This window comes from Castor canadensis, chromosome 2 (assembly GCF_047511655.1).
Source record: "Castor canadensis chromosome 2, mCasCan1.hap1v2, whole genome shotgun sequence".
NCBI classification, from domain to species: domain Eukaryota; kingdom Metazoa; phylum Chordata; class Mammalia; order Rodentia; family Castoridae; genus Castor; species Castor canadensis.
Genome location: NC_133387.1, coordinates 170,710,827 through 170,724,916, shown reverse-complemented (window position 1 = coordinate 170,724,916; position 14,090 = coordinate 170,710,827). Strand labels below are relative to the sequence as shown.

Here is a 14,090-nt window from a genome sequence, read left to right as displayed (position 1 = left end):
ACAGGCACTCCAACCAGAAGGAACACCCTTCCATCCCTTCCCAGCCCCCTCTGGATGATACATTCCCTGAGTCATATGTTTGTCTTACATAAACACTACATGTGGCTCCCTCCCAGGATATGTGAGCAAAGGATTTATCTTTCAAGAGGCAGCTTTTCCCTGGATGGTCTTGTGCCTGAGAGAAGGCATTTGTCTTGGGATGTGGCCCCAGGCTCTGGGTGGTGGCCAGGCTTTGATCAGCAGCTCTGGGGTGACCCTTTGTCAGGGTAGTCAGTTTGGGACAGGAAGGACCACCAGCAGAATAAGGGCAGGCTTGCCTCACATCCTCTGAGATGGCGAGGGCCTTTCTTCTCTTTCCAGGACTTGAGAGGAACAGCCAGGGGTGGATAAGGACCAGGAAGCAGACAGTTCACCTCCCCATCCTCTAAGGCCTGGCAAGAGGAGAGAAAACAGTGTGTGTGTGTGTGTGTGTGTGTGTGTGTGTGTGTTCTAGAGGCTGCCTTGCTCTGTTCCTGGTACAGCCTTTGGGTGTTGCTTTTGGGCTCAAGGAGTGGCTGCCATTTGTCTGATGTCCTGGGAGGGACCTAGGAAAGAGGCCTGAGTGACAGGAGCCTGTGCTTCTGATCCTGATGCTGACCACTGGACATCTGAGCAGGGTAGGTGCTTCCCTCTCAAAGCTCAGTTTTCTGTCTCTAGACAAAAGAGCTCCGACCAGCTGCTTTCAGAGGTCTCCTTCATCTCAAAGGCTCTGCAGGACCCAAACCCAATCAGGACTGGTGACTTTATGTACAGTCTCCTGGGGTGGAGTTTGGTGGGGGCTATTTCAAATTGTACTTGAGATTTCACCTTTATTCCGGTATGGTGAGGCCAACAGATGAGGAGGGCATTGCCATTGAAAAGATTGATTGTTACAGCTCCCCACTGCAGGGGGCTCATCACATAGTGCCACCCAGGGAAGCACCAGGATGGCCAAGAGCACAGGGAATGAAGGGAGACTATGGGAAGAAATAGGTGAGTGGGGAGGGGACTTAGCAGGTTTAAGACAGGACAGCTTGAATCACTTGGATTATAGATTGGTCTAGAGGTTTTGATACATGGCCCTGAAGATACTGTCCTGGACTCTAGGAGCTAGATAAAGGAGGGGAGCTGGTGTGGACTCAGGATTGGCTGGTCCATGTATCAAAGGAAGCTCTCTCTAGGAATTAACAAACCCGAGGAGGAGCGGGCCATGCCAGGGTTTGCAGGGCCCCATGCTGTCAAAACAGTGTAAAATACAGAGAGTAAGATAGAAAGGCTAACACAGAAATCAGTTCAGGGCACTTTTAGCCCATAATGCCGCTGTGAATTAGAGAAAAGTACTGTCGTTGGCAGGTACAGGGCTTGGTGTGGGACTATGGGCTGGGTTTCAGTCTTCCCTAGCCCCTGAGTCAGACACTTTGGATAGTGCAGAACATAAACAGCCTTACCTGGCAGCCTTGGAAAGAAGACCAGATTTAGCCAATAAAAATACAAGAAGCCAGGGCTGGGTGTGATGGCTTAAGCCTATAATACCAGCTACTCTAGAGGTGTGGATCTAGAGGATTATTGTTTAAGGCCAGCCAGGGCAAAAAGTTAGTGAGACCCCATCTCAGCAAATAAGCCACAGTGGTGGTGCCTATGGTTACAGCTATTCAGGAGGCCACAGGTACAGGATCGCAATCCAGGCTGGGTCCAGGCAGAAACATGAGATCCTATCCAAAAAATAAGCTAAAGCAAAAAGGGCTAGAGACATTGCACAAGTGGTGGAGCACTTGCCTAGCAAGTGCAAGGCTCTAAGTTCAAACTCTAATACCACCAAAGTAAAAAAAAAAATTCTGAAATTCAAATTGAATTGGGTACCTGTCTTAGTTTAGTAAGGCTGCTATAACAAAATACCTAGTTGGGCAGCATATTAATCACAAAAATTTATTTTCATAGTTCTGGAGGGCTGGGAACTCCAAACTCAAGGTAGATTCAGTATACATCTGGTTCACAGATGGCTGTCTTCTCACTATGTCCTCATGTGGTAGAAAGGGCAAAGGGTCTTCATAAGGGCAACAGTTCCATTCATTAGGGCTCCACCCTCAGAACATAATCACTTCCCAAAGATTCCTCCTCTAAATACCATTCTCTTGGGGGTTAAGGTTTCAGAATATGAGTTTTGGGGAGCACACTCATCAGAATGTAGCAGTATCCTGAATTTGATTTGGTATCCCTGGCCACTTCTGTCCTTGAGTCTCCTCTTCCAACCATACCCTATAGTAGGGTTTTCATCTTGTCCAGCGCTTACCCTAGTCAAGAGAGAGAGTGAGAATGAGAGAGAGAAAGAAAGGGGGTGGGAGGAAGAGAGGTAACGAGAACAAAAGTGACAGAGAGTGAGAAAGAAACAGAAAAACAAAAGGATACAGAGAGCTAGACAGTGGAAACAGGGCAACAGAAGCATGCTCATGTGGAGAAAGCATAGCTGCCACTGTCCCTTCCCACCTCCACACCTGCCCACCACGGTCCTCCCTCTCCTTCCTGGTCAGGCTCACCTTGGAGTAGGTGGCCCCGTTGATGACCTCTCCCTTTCGTAGCCAAATGATGGAGGCCGCGGGCTTGGCATTATCTGCGTGGCAGGTGAGGTTGAGGGGGTCTCCTGCCCGCAGACTGATCACAGGTCCCCCCAGGATGATGGGGTCATCAGGTGGTACTGTGGGGAGAGGAGCAAAGAGGTTAGGCAGGGGCAGGCCCTCACTTAGCATGATAGGCTGGGCTAGGTAGATCTTATAGAGAAGGTGACAATAATAAAGGGTGCAGGGGCTGGTGGAGTGGCTTCAGTGGTAAAAGTGTCTGCCTAGTAAGTGTGAGGCCCTGATTTCAAACCCCAGAGCCGTGCCAAAAAAAGAAACAAAGGAAAATAATAAAGGGTGCAATCCTTTAGCAGCAAAGGCACATAGTGTGTTTGGGAAGGATATTAGTTAGTCTTTTTTGTCTGTGCTCCGGTTGGTATTCTCAGCCTCGTTTCGTAGACTGGGAAGCAGTGCTCCAGGCCAAATGCTATCTGTTGTTCTTTCTTTCTAACTTTTTTTTTTGAGCAAAGCTCTGCTATTCCTCACTTAATCCTTACACCAATCTTGTGAGGCAAACACTATTATTATCCCAGTTACCCAGAGCTGAAAACTGAGGTTCAGCAGGATTAAGTGATCTGCACAGCAAATGTGTGGCAGAACCAGGACTAGAAGCTGGGCTCTTGACCTTTGGAGCAGCCAGCCTCTTCCCTTGCAGGGGACAGATTACAAGGTAACCTCTGGGGAGATTGCTCTTCAGAGCTATGCAAACCTCGGCATTGTCTGAGCATTTCACTCTTGCAGAGTGGTTCTTGCTGCCTTATCTGAGACTCATAACAAGCCTCTTCTGTTGTGTAGATTTTCCACTACACTTGGCAGTGACTGGTGGCCTGAATCCAGGGATCTGGAGTGCCAGGAGGGGAAGGGCATTGCCCAGCACAGAGTCCCACACCTGGCAGCAGCTCCATAGACATTTGCTGGCTCCAACGGGCCACCAGTTGGTCCCCATGAAGATCATGGCTGTAGGATCGGTCATTACGATGGTGGATGATTATCATTTAGTGAAGAGACCCAGAGAAGTCAAGAGACTTGCCTGAAGAACCAGCCTCTTGTGAGGCACATTGTGGATCTCAGGCCTCTGCTGCTCCCCAGATAAGCCACAGAGTGTAAGTCATGTGTGCACTCAGTGAATGAAGGGAGGTGATGACTGGGGCTTGGGACCTAGAACAGGGCATCTTCTAGTGTGGTGATTAAAGGCAGCCCATCCTTCCATCTAGGTCCTGGGCAAGCGTGCTGTGTCTTGTAGGCTTGGGAAGTTCAGAACTTGGTTCTGCTTTCCAGCCACAGCCTTTAGGGGGCTCCAGAATCAGCCTGCCTTCCTTCCCTTCTTGGGGGCATCATCTGTTAGCCCCTCTCCTAGTTTACTCAGATTTTTCCAAACACTCCACGAGAGGATAGGTCAGTACCCCAAACAGCAAATCAGACTAGTCACCCTGCCCCCACCCCTGCCTAGCCTTGGAAGAGGCCTGGCCCAGCACTAACAGCTAAGCAGTGCCATTTCCTGAGGAAACCCAACCCTGCAGGGCTCCCAAAATGTGATCACAGATCCCTACCAGCCAGCTTGGACTCCACCATGATCCTGGCCCAGGGAAGAAGTTGGCCTTATCCAACCCTGCTAGGCCCTGGGCTCTCAAGCCAGGCCTCCCCAGGAGGCCCTGCAGCTGCAGGTGGGTGTGGGCCGGACAGTGAAGACAACTCTGCTCGCACCCACCCTGCACCCTCTCATTAGTGCCCATGGACTCCTTGGTAAAGGCGTGGCCAGAGAGCAAAAGGGAGGCTAATTAGGGCTTCCCATCAATGGGGGTGTGGCTAGTTGCTGATGAGGGGGATTTCATCTCCTTGTGGTAGGCTGAGCCCCTCCAGCAGGGAGAGCTGGGGTTTGGAGAGAAACATGGGTTTCACCCTTCTGAAAGTGTGGGGGTGGGTCCTGCTCTTTCTTTCCAGGGTGGCAGTCCCCTCCCCATCACTAGCACCCAAGAGACAGGAGCTGATGTTCCTGAGGGGGCTAGGGGCCAGGATGATTGGGAAGTGCCACTTGGAGCTGGAGGAGCAGAAGGAATGCCTGATCTCAGGAACTGAGGGTGGTGCCCTGGGTTGGCAGAGAATAACAGCGGGGCAGGATCTCTGTTCCTGTCAGTTTCCTCAGGTAGAAAGTATGGACATTCCACAGATGTGGAATGCTCCCTCCAGCACTGACATCTGTTGGGGTCAAGATGGGTTGGTAACCTTTTGGAGAAATTTCACAAATCTTGATGCCCAGACTCACCATGACCAATGAAATCCGTCTTTGGAGGTGAATCATGGGCACCAGGACTTTTGAAAGCTGCCCCCAGGATCCTGATGAGTGACCACATTTGAGAGCCAGCCTTCTCTGGGTTCTTTGCTCAGGTGCATAGGAGTGTTATGTATTCTGACCAAGGTGTAGAGGCTGGTGTGTGAGACCTGAGTTCTTTCTTTTTGCTTCTCCAATGGGGATATTGGATTAGTGAGAGTGGGGGATGAGGGAAGCAGAGACTGGGGCTGTGTTGTGGGAGTTTTCAGGCGCACACACACATTCACACACACAAACATCCACCCTCAGAATGGGTCCTGATTACATCTTTCCAAATAAGTGGTTATCATGCTGGTTATTCATGTAGCCATGCATTATTGATTGGCCTTCGCCTCGCTGCACACCAGATGGGGGGTTAGAAGGGGTGTGGGTAGGGGCTGGGGTGGGTGGGGGTGGGGATGGATGAGGAGGGAGGCTGTTTGGGGGCCAGCCGGCTGAATAGAAATCAGCAGTCTCTCTTGGCAGCTGTAGTTCAGATGGAAGTGGTGGTGGGGGGCGGGGGCCCTACTCATTACCTCTCCATTCAGACTGGGGCCCAGAGCTGGGGAGGCAGGGAGGGGAGGAAGTCGTGGAGCAGCCCAGTTCTGGAGATGCATTATTCATACATCCCTCTCACAGGATTGGTTATTGTCCTGAACCACTATAGAGTTTGGTCTCCTAATTTTTAATCACAAGGAAGGTGGAAGTGTTAGTCTTTTTGTGATTAATCCAGAGATAAAAATAGTTGACTGTTTTGGTGTTGTGCTTGTTGTCAGTCAGGGAAAAAATTGCATTAACTGTTGGGGGCCTGAGGCCTGGGGAAGACCTGAGTGGATCCCAGGTAGTGTCCAAAGCCAAAGCTGGAAGCCGGCCCCGGGAGGCTGGTGGGGTAAGTTGGGTGCCTTCTGGCTTCTTGGGCAGTGCTTAGGATAGGAACAAACCATCCCAATTGAAGGTCCTACTATCTGGGAGTAGGGGGCTCTTTGCAGTTTCCTCTCCTGTCATCAGAAGTTGGGCAGAAATTGGGGTCTCCCTCCCTACTGTTTCTCTCCTGTCACCTGCCCTGTGATGGGCAATGTGGACATCTGTCCCTCTGCCTGTGTGTGTGGGGAACCCCTGGAACTTTCTCTGAGCTCTACTGCCAAAGGCAAGTGGGTCTCTTATAGAGGGATGGGACAGAAAGACACCACACAGCCCAGTGTGAGAAGGAAACAGGTTAGAGAGCAAGGGGCTGGCCCAAAGTTACCAGTGAGTGAGGAGAGGATTGGAGTGGACTTGGGAGGCACATCCAGACTCCAACTAGGGAGGTAAAGCTTTAATCTTTTTTATGCACCTTATATAACAAGATTCTGCAGTACCAGTTGTGTGGAACCATTATCTAGTCTCACAGCTCTTCCTAAAAAGGCCTTGGACTTCTGGGCTACAACATGTGGCAAGGGCTCCTTCCAGCTGGACAGAGGGCTGGTGGGGCAGGATGGGAGAGCTTCAACCCTTTCTGCAGTTGCTGTTCTCTCACTGCCCTGTGCCTCATAGTTGCACAGTGTCAAACTCATTTGCCCTGTCAGTCTTGGTTTGCCAAGTTGGTCAACCTCCCCTGAGCAGCCTGAGAAAACTCTCCTGGGGCAGCATGAATAGGGTTTCCTCCAGAGTGCACTTGGTCACCCAAGTCATCTCCTTGCTGGACTTCCAGGAATTCCTCAGATGCTCCATCAACCCAGATGTTTGGCTCCATGGATGGCCATCTGCTCCAGAACTGCTGTGTGACTCAGCAGCACCAACATGGAAGGTTCCATTGCTCAGTGGCAGCTGGAGGGGTGGGGAAGTCAGCTGGGCCATCCTCTGGTTCCCAGCCAGCACAGCGGGGGAAATTCACAGACTTTCAGCCCTTTGGGGAGCAGGGTTGCTCTCCAACTAGCTAACAGTACATTCTCTACAAAGCCTGCTGTGGAGTGGCCTATTAAAAGCCTGAATCTATCCTTGCCCTTGTTCTGCCTCAAGCCCTCCAGGGGCTCCCCACTGTGCTTGGAATGCAACTTGAACTCCACAGAGTTGTCTGCCAGCACCGGCACCCATGGCCCTCACTCTTTTGCTTCCACTTCCAGACCCGGACCCCATCAGCCTTCTGTCTGCCCGACGGGACAAGTGTCTTCCTGGTGCAGGGGCTTGCCCTTACTCTCTCTGTCTGGAATGTTCTTCCCTGTGCCATTGCTCTGCTGGCTTCCTCCTGTTCATGAGTGTGCTGCTTCAGCATCTCCTCCTCAGAAATCTCTTCCTTGACCTCCCTGTGTGACACCCCCATGCCTCTCCATGACACCACTCACTTCATCTTCTCCATCACTGGCTTCAGTTGTCCTCATACTAGAAAGGACAACAAAGACTTTATCGGTCATGGCCATCGTGAGCATTGCTCTGCCTGGATTAGTACCTGGAACACAGCAGGTGCTCAATAAGTACTTGTTAAATAATGAAAAATCCCAAACAAGAGGGGATGTGGACATTGAGGTTGGCACTTTTTATACTTGTGTGTGTGTGTGTGTGTGTGTGTGTGTGTGTGTGTGCAGGCACACTTGGGGGTGGGATGAGTGAGTGTTGTGGGAGGCGCAGTGGGTAAAGAGAAGACACCTCCTAGGTCTGGGTGTGTAGAACAGCTGTGGAAGAATTCTCTGCTGTGACCCTTTCTGGAGAGAGGGAAGCCCCAGCCTGGGGAGATGTGGTGCTCAGGTGGTTCTAGACAGTTTCCTTGGTGCCCTCATGGCAGGGGAAGGAATTCCTATCTGATTTGCCTGGGTCACAGGCTGCAGAGAAGGCTGCAGGCTGAGCCCAATGACTGATGACCGATCAGAGACATTTGACTTAGTAAGTAGTAGAGGTTTGTGGCTTGCAGTTTGCATTTCCTTGCTCCCGGCCCCAGGCCCCTAGCCCCAGGCCCCGTGGGCTTCTAAGGAAAGAGTAGAGAGCTAGGAGTCCCAGTGTTGACCAGGGTCTGTGGAGGGCATGGGGTGTGTGTGGGGGGCCTTTGGGCTCAATTCTCACACCTTCAGAATCTTCTTTGCCCAATGTTCCCAGCTTCAGCCCTGCACAGTCAGTGCTCCTTTCTGCTTTCCTTCCTTCTCTCCAACCTTGCTCCTTCCTTTCACCAGCCTGCTCTATGTCACCAACTGCAGATACAATGGTTAGTAACACCAGACACAACTGCCCTCTTGGAGCTGAAAGTGAGACCCTGGTTACTCAAGGCCGGAGCCCAGATGCACCTGTGAGCGGTTTTGGCATCACCTGGAGCTTGCTAGGAAAGCAGTCTTGAGTTCCACTTCGGACTCCTAAGCCAGAATCTGCATTTAAATCTGTACATGTTGGAGTTTGAGGTGTACTACTCTTGGGGCTCCTAGCAGTAATTATACTGACAAGTGCGAGGAAGGAGAGGCACATTAGACAGCAGTGTGCTCTCCCCACCTCCCCGCCCTCCCTCATTGGCTTCCTGCTTGTTTGCTCTTTTCCTTCCTCACTTAGGTTGGAGAAGGGGCCACTGTATACTGGCTTTGACGTCAGAGGATCTTTCAGAACAAGTCCACTACAAATGTCATTTCTTTAGCTTGGAATGTGGGAGCTCTGTTTTTCCTTTTCCTGGGTTCACACTTACCCAACCTTTGAGACTTAGATAAGAGAACACCCTCTCCTAGAAATCTGTCCAGAATCTTCCAGTTGGGTCTAGAGACTTCTGTCTCTATCCTATAGCATTCTGAACATCCTTCCATCTAATAGTTCTATGGAAATATCTGTGTGTGTTGCCTCTGCTTTAGGCTGTGACCTCCTTCATCCTCTGTCCCCAGTTCTTAGGGATCCTGGCCACACAGGGCACAGTACTTTTTTGCTGGGCTGAACTTGGCATGAGCCTACCACTTTATGAACTGTATGATTGCAGATAGGTTTTATAACTTTAGCCTTCTTATCTGGAAAATGGGCTAATAAAAATACTTATTCTACAGAGTTATTAAGAGGATTATGTTTATGACACAAGGAATGTGGTAAGGGCTTTGTAGAGGGCTAGCCATATCTCCTTAAATCCAATTTTCAGAAGAATACTGTTCAGCTTTGTGGTTATGTAAAGGGCATCATGCCAAGGCCTCTTGTTTCATTTTCAATATCCTTTGAAGCAGGGTCTATTAAGAGCTCCATTTTTTGGGTTAGGGAACTGAGGCTGGAGAGGAAAAACTCCTTGGCGAAGATCACATAGCTGTAAGTACTGAGGTTGGAATTTAGATTCAAGTTTCTTTGACTCTGTAACATGTTCCACTAGAGTCAGGGCAGCTCACAGACTGCCTTTGGCCTTCAGACACAGCCTGGTATCCCTGCATTCCCTCAGCCTGAACTTCCCCTACAGGACTCCAGGAAGCCTGGCTTGCAGCTGGTGCTTTATGTCTGTGAAGGAAATGATGAGGACTGTTGCAGGTGAGATGCATTGATTGCTCACTTTTGTGGTTCTGCCCTCTTTTCAGGCTCTGGGCCACGTGCCATCCCAGCTGCCAGTTTCCTCACTTACACAGATGCTCCACCTAATGGTCAATATGAAGAATTGCAGGATGTCAAGACAGGAGGGAGGAGGACCTGGTTTCAAGGGTCTGCTTCTCATGCTAGCTGAAGGCTCACTTGGAAAATCTGTTTTGAACACCCACTACAGTGCTAGGCCATGTTCTATGTGCTGGCGATACAAAGCTCATGCCCTACTAGAGTTTACATTTTAGTGGGAGGGTCAGGCGATAGACCAATATATACATACGGTAATACCGGGTATTGTTCAGTACTAAGAAGAAAATAAAACTGGGTGGGGAACAGAGTCATCCTAAATTAGTGTCTAGGATTCTCTTCTGTTTTTCTCCCTTCCTCCTTGCGTGTTTCTTTTTGTCTCCTTTCCTCTCCTTAAATGTTGGTCTTCCCTAAGTTTGTTCTTGCTGGGCAGGTCTCATTCTACACACAATGCATGTCAATTGCACCCAGCTACCATCTTTAGGCTGATAAATCCCAAACATGCATCTCTGCTCAGACTTTCTCTTGAGCTCCAGAGCCATGATCCAGCTGTCCGCAGCCTTCACAGCTCAGCATGTCTGACATAACTCCCCATTTCTCCTGTCACACCTGCCTCTCTCTGTATTCCCTATTTTGGGGAATGACTCTACTATTCAATTACTAAGACAGCAATTTGGAGTTTTCTGGATTCTACCCACCTTTATTCTGCATTGATAACCCACCTGATTATCAATAACCTCTCTCAAGCTTTCTCTTCCTTTCCGTCCCTGCTATTCTTCCTGGCTCAGGCAGGTATCATTTCTTGCTTGGATTATAATACCTGGCCTTTAACACTAACCTGCTTCCTCATCCTCTACCCTTCCATCCATCCACCCACTTGCTCACTCACTCCTTCACCATGTGCTGAGTATTTAGTACTACTCTGGGTAAAATCATTCAAGGGTCTCTCTCTGCCATCTGAATAGTCTGAACTTCTTGGCCCTTGCTAACCCCTCTCACCTCAGTTTTTTTTTTTAAATCACTTTGTGTGGATCAGAACCATCTGCAGTTGTTGGAATAAGTCACTTTTGCTAGTTTCCCTTTCCTTTTGCTTGGCTAATCAGAAGTTCAGGCTGCTTGGGTTCAAATTCCAAGTCCTACATTTACCGGCTTGTGGCCATGAGCAAATTGCTTACCTCTCTGTGACTCAGTTTCCCATCAGGAACACTGCCTAGTCATCAGGATAGAGGGAGACGTGGGCAGGTGTGTTATAAAGGGTCTAGTGTACGGTGCTCTAGGCAGCCTGGGCTCATTCCCTTGAAAGATGATAGGCCAAAGGGTGGGGTTCCCCCTTGGGGAAGTAGAGGCTGTCTCCTCTGATCATCAGAAGCTGAGTATGAGATGAGTCTAGGCTGCCCTGCTGGCTTCACTTTCCATTCTTCCAGTCCCGCCACAATCTGTGTCCCTTAGAATATGCCCACGACTACTGCTAGGCTACAAAGGTGTATGTGAGTTCACCGGGAACAGAGAGGAACTATCTCAGCTGAGCTCACTCCAGATAGCCAACTCACAGTTTTGGGGTGTTTATTATGCAGTGTTCAGGCTCAGAACAAACATGGCTCCTTGGAAACTGACAAAACAACAGAAAGGCTTCTCTTTGACCTCCTGCCATTCTGTTGTAAGGGCTGGCTGTAAAAAAAATTATCTGACCTACCTCCCCTGGAACTGGGTTATCAGACCCTCATTCTAGAAGAAATGTCACTCAGGAATTACAAAAAGGATATAAACAAATAGACCTCGTTAAGTACCCATAGCTTATCACACTGGGTCATACCCTTTTTTGTTCAGTCATATGTCTACATGGTACCCATTCTTCATTGAACCTATGCGTAAGAGTGCAGTTTTTCTTGGATCTTTGGGCTTCATTTTTGAAGGCCTCCACGTCATGTAAAATTTTGATTAAGTAAATTTCTTATGCTTTTTTCTTGTTAGTCTGCCTTTTGAATATGGGTGTCAGCCAGGATCCTTTCAATGGGAGAGAAAAACTTTTCTCTTTTGTGAACTGGGGTTTGAACTCAGGGCCTATACCTTGAGCCACTTCACTAGCCTTTTTTTTTTGATGGGCTTTTTTCAAGATGGGGTCTCGTCCACTATTTGTCTGGGCTGGCCTCAAACAGTGATCCTCCTGATCTCTGCCTCCCTGCCTCCTGAGTAGCTAGGATTACAGGCGTGAGCTACTGGCACCCAGCCTAGATATAACTTTTTCAATTAGCAAAACTAATTGAAATATTCAGTGTTGTATGGCTGCCCAGAACTCTTGGCTCCTGTAGTACTCTCAGCTCTGGGCACCCAGCACCTATTTTCTCCACCCCACTCTATTCCACACCACTCTGTCTACCTCCATTATGGCCAGGGGGCCATTGTTGAAAAGGGTCAAAGCCCCTACAACAGCCTAAGGGCTACTATTGTCTTGTCAACTCTTGATCATTCTTTAGGACCCATGTTATTGTCACCTCTTTTGTCAGTCTCAGCCCCTGCCTTTCCCTCCTCCAGCCTCTGCACTGAGATGAGACCATATGCCATCTCCATGGCTACACTTGACACTTGGTAACATTACTTCCTCTAGTGCACTTGGTGCTCTCACTGTCTGCTGGCTCTACTTGGTTGTGAGCTCCCTGAGGAGCCCTTGCCAGATTCCTCTTTCTGTCCCTAGTACTAGTAGAGTGACTGGTCTACAGTGAGTGTTTACCAAATACTTGTTGCCTGGTACCTTGCCTGATCCCATTATATTGGGAGAAAATTTCCTCCCAATCCTCTGAGCACCTTGCTTGTACCTCATACACTGGCTCTCACTACATCTCTGTGACATTTATTTATAAACTTGTTTTATGTTCTTTACAGTTCCAGAGTAGGAGTCTTGTCACCTCTTTGCATTTCTCCCACTACCTAGGACATTACCTTGGATATAGTCATAAGAAAATAACAGAGATAATATGAATAACAGCTAACACTGATATCAAGACTCTTCTGGGGACTTTACAAATATCATTTGATCCTCACAACAATCCTGTTGAAGGCAGACACTATTGTTATATTGTGAGGAAACTGAGGCCCAAAGTACAGTTATTTGTCTAACATCACGTAGCTGGTAGGTGGCGGAGTTGGGATACATGTAGGGTTGCCAGATTTATCACATAAAAATACAGCATGCTCTGGTTAAATGTGCATTTCAGAAAAATAAAGTATCTTAGCATTAGTATGTTGATCTGAAATGCACTTTCTTTTTTTTTTTCCTTTTTCTTTTATTATTCATATGTGCATACAAGGCTTGGTTCATTTCTCCCCCCTGCCCCCACCCCCTCCCTTACCACCCAATCCGCCCCCTCCCTCTCCCCCCCTAATACCCAGCAGAAACTATTTTGCCCTTATTTCTAATTTTGTTGTAGAGAGAGTATAAGCAATAATAGGAAGGAACAAGGGTTTTTGCTGGTTGAGATAAGGATAGCTATACAGGGCATTGACTCACGTTGATTTCATGTGCGTGGGTGTTACCTTCTAGGTTAATTCTTCTTGAACTAACCTTTTCTCTAGTACCTGTTCCCCTTTTCCTATTGGCCTCAGTTGCTTTTAAGGTATCTGCTTTAGAAATTAGAGATAAGGGCAAAATAGTTTCTGCTGGGTATTGAGGGGGGGGAGCGGAAGGGGGTGGAGTGGGTGGTAAGGGAGGGGGTGGGGGCAGGGGGGAGAAATGAACCAAGCCTTGTATGCACATATGAATAATAAAAGAAAAATGAAAAAAAAAAAAAAGGTATCTGCTTTAGTTTCTCTGCGTTAAGGGCAACAAATGCTAGCTAATTTTTTAGGTGTCTTACCTATCCTCACCCCTCCCTTGTGTGTTCTCGCTTTTATCATGTGCACATAGTCCAATCCCCTTGTTGTGTTTGCCCTTGATCTAATGTCCACATATGAGCGAGAACATACGATTTTTGGTCTTTTGGGCCAGGCTAACCTCACTCAGAATGATGTTCTCCAATTCCATCCATTTACCAGCGAATGATAACATTTCGTTCTTCTTCATGGCTGCATAGAATTCCATTGTGTATAGATACCACATTTTCTTAATCCATTCATCAGTGGTGGGGCATCTTGGCTGTTTCCATAACTTGGTATTGTGAATAGTGCCGCAATAAACATGGATATGCAGGTGCCTCTGGAGTAACAGTCTTTTGGGTATATCCCCAAGAGTGGTATTACTGGATCAAATGGTAGATCGATGTCTAGCTTTTTAAGTAGCCTCCAAATTTTTTTCCAGAGTGGTTGTACTAGTCTACATTCCCACCAACAGTGTAAGAGGGTTCCTTTTTCCCCACATCCTCACCAACACCTGTTGTTGGTGGTGTTGCTGATGATGGCTATTCTAACAGGGGTGAGGTGGAATCTTAGCGTGGTTTTAATTTTGAAATGCACTTTCAATGGAGCATCCTGCTCTGAATTTAATCTGGAAATCCTGTAGCTGAGCTAATTATATATATATGTAATTTAACTAATATAGGTGTCTTTTTCCCACTCTTTAGACCTTTCCCATCCCAATTTTGGGATTTGGTGTGGGATACAAATGGGATTTTTTTTTTTAAGGAAAAGGCTTCTGCTAT

General features: G+C 48.2%; 1 protein-coding gene across 8 annotated transcripts in view; it reads right to left on the bottom strand.

Moving 5' to 3' along the window:
* Positions 1 to 14,090, bottom strand: part of Kirrel3 (kirre like nephrin family adhesion molecule 3) — a 568,837-nt gene that overhangs the window by 45,936 nt on the left and 508,811 nt on the right. For all 8 annotated transcript variants that reach the window (XM_074066383.1, XM_074066378.1, XM_074066381.1 and 5 more), the window contains one exon: positions 2,553 to 2,710. In XM_074066383.1, coding sequence (XP_073922484.1) covers positions 2,553 to 2,710 — 158 coding nt within the window. The remainder of the gene's footprint in view (positions 1 to 2,552; positions 2,711 to 14,090) is intronic.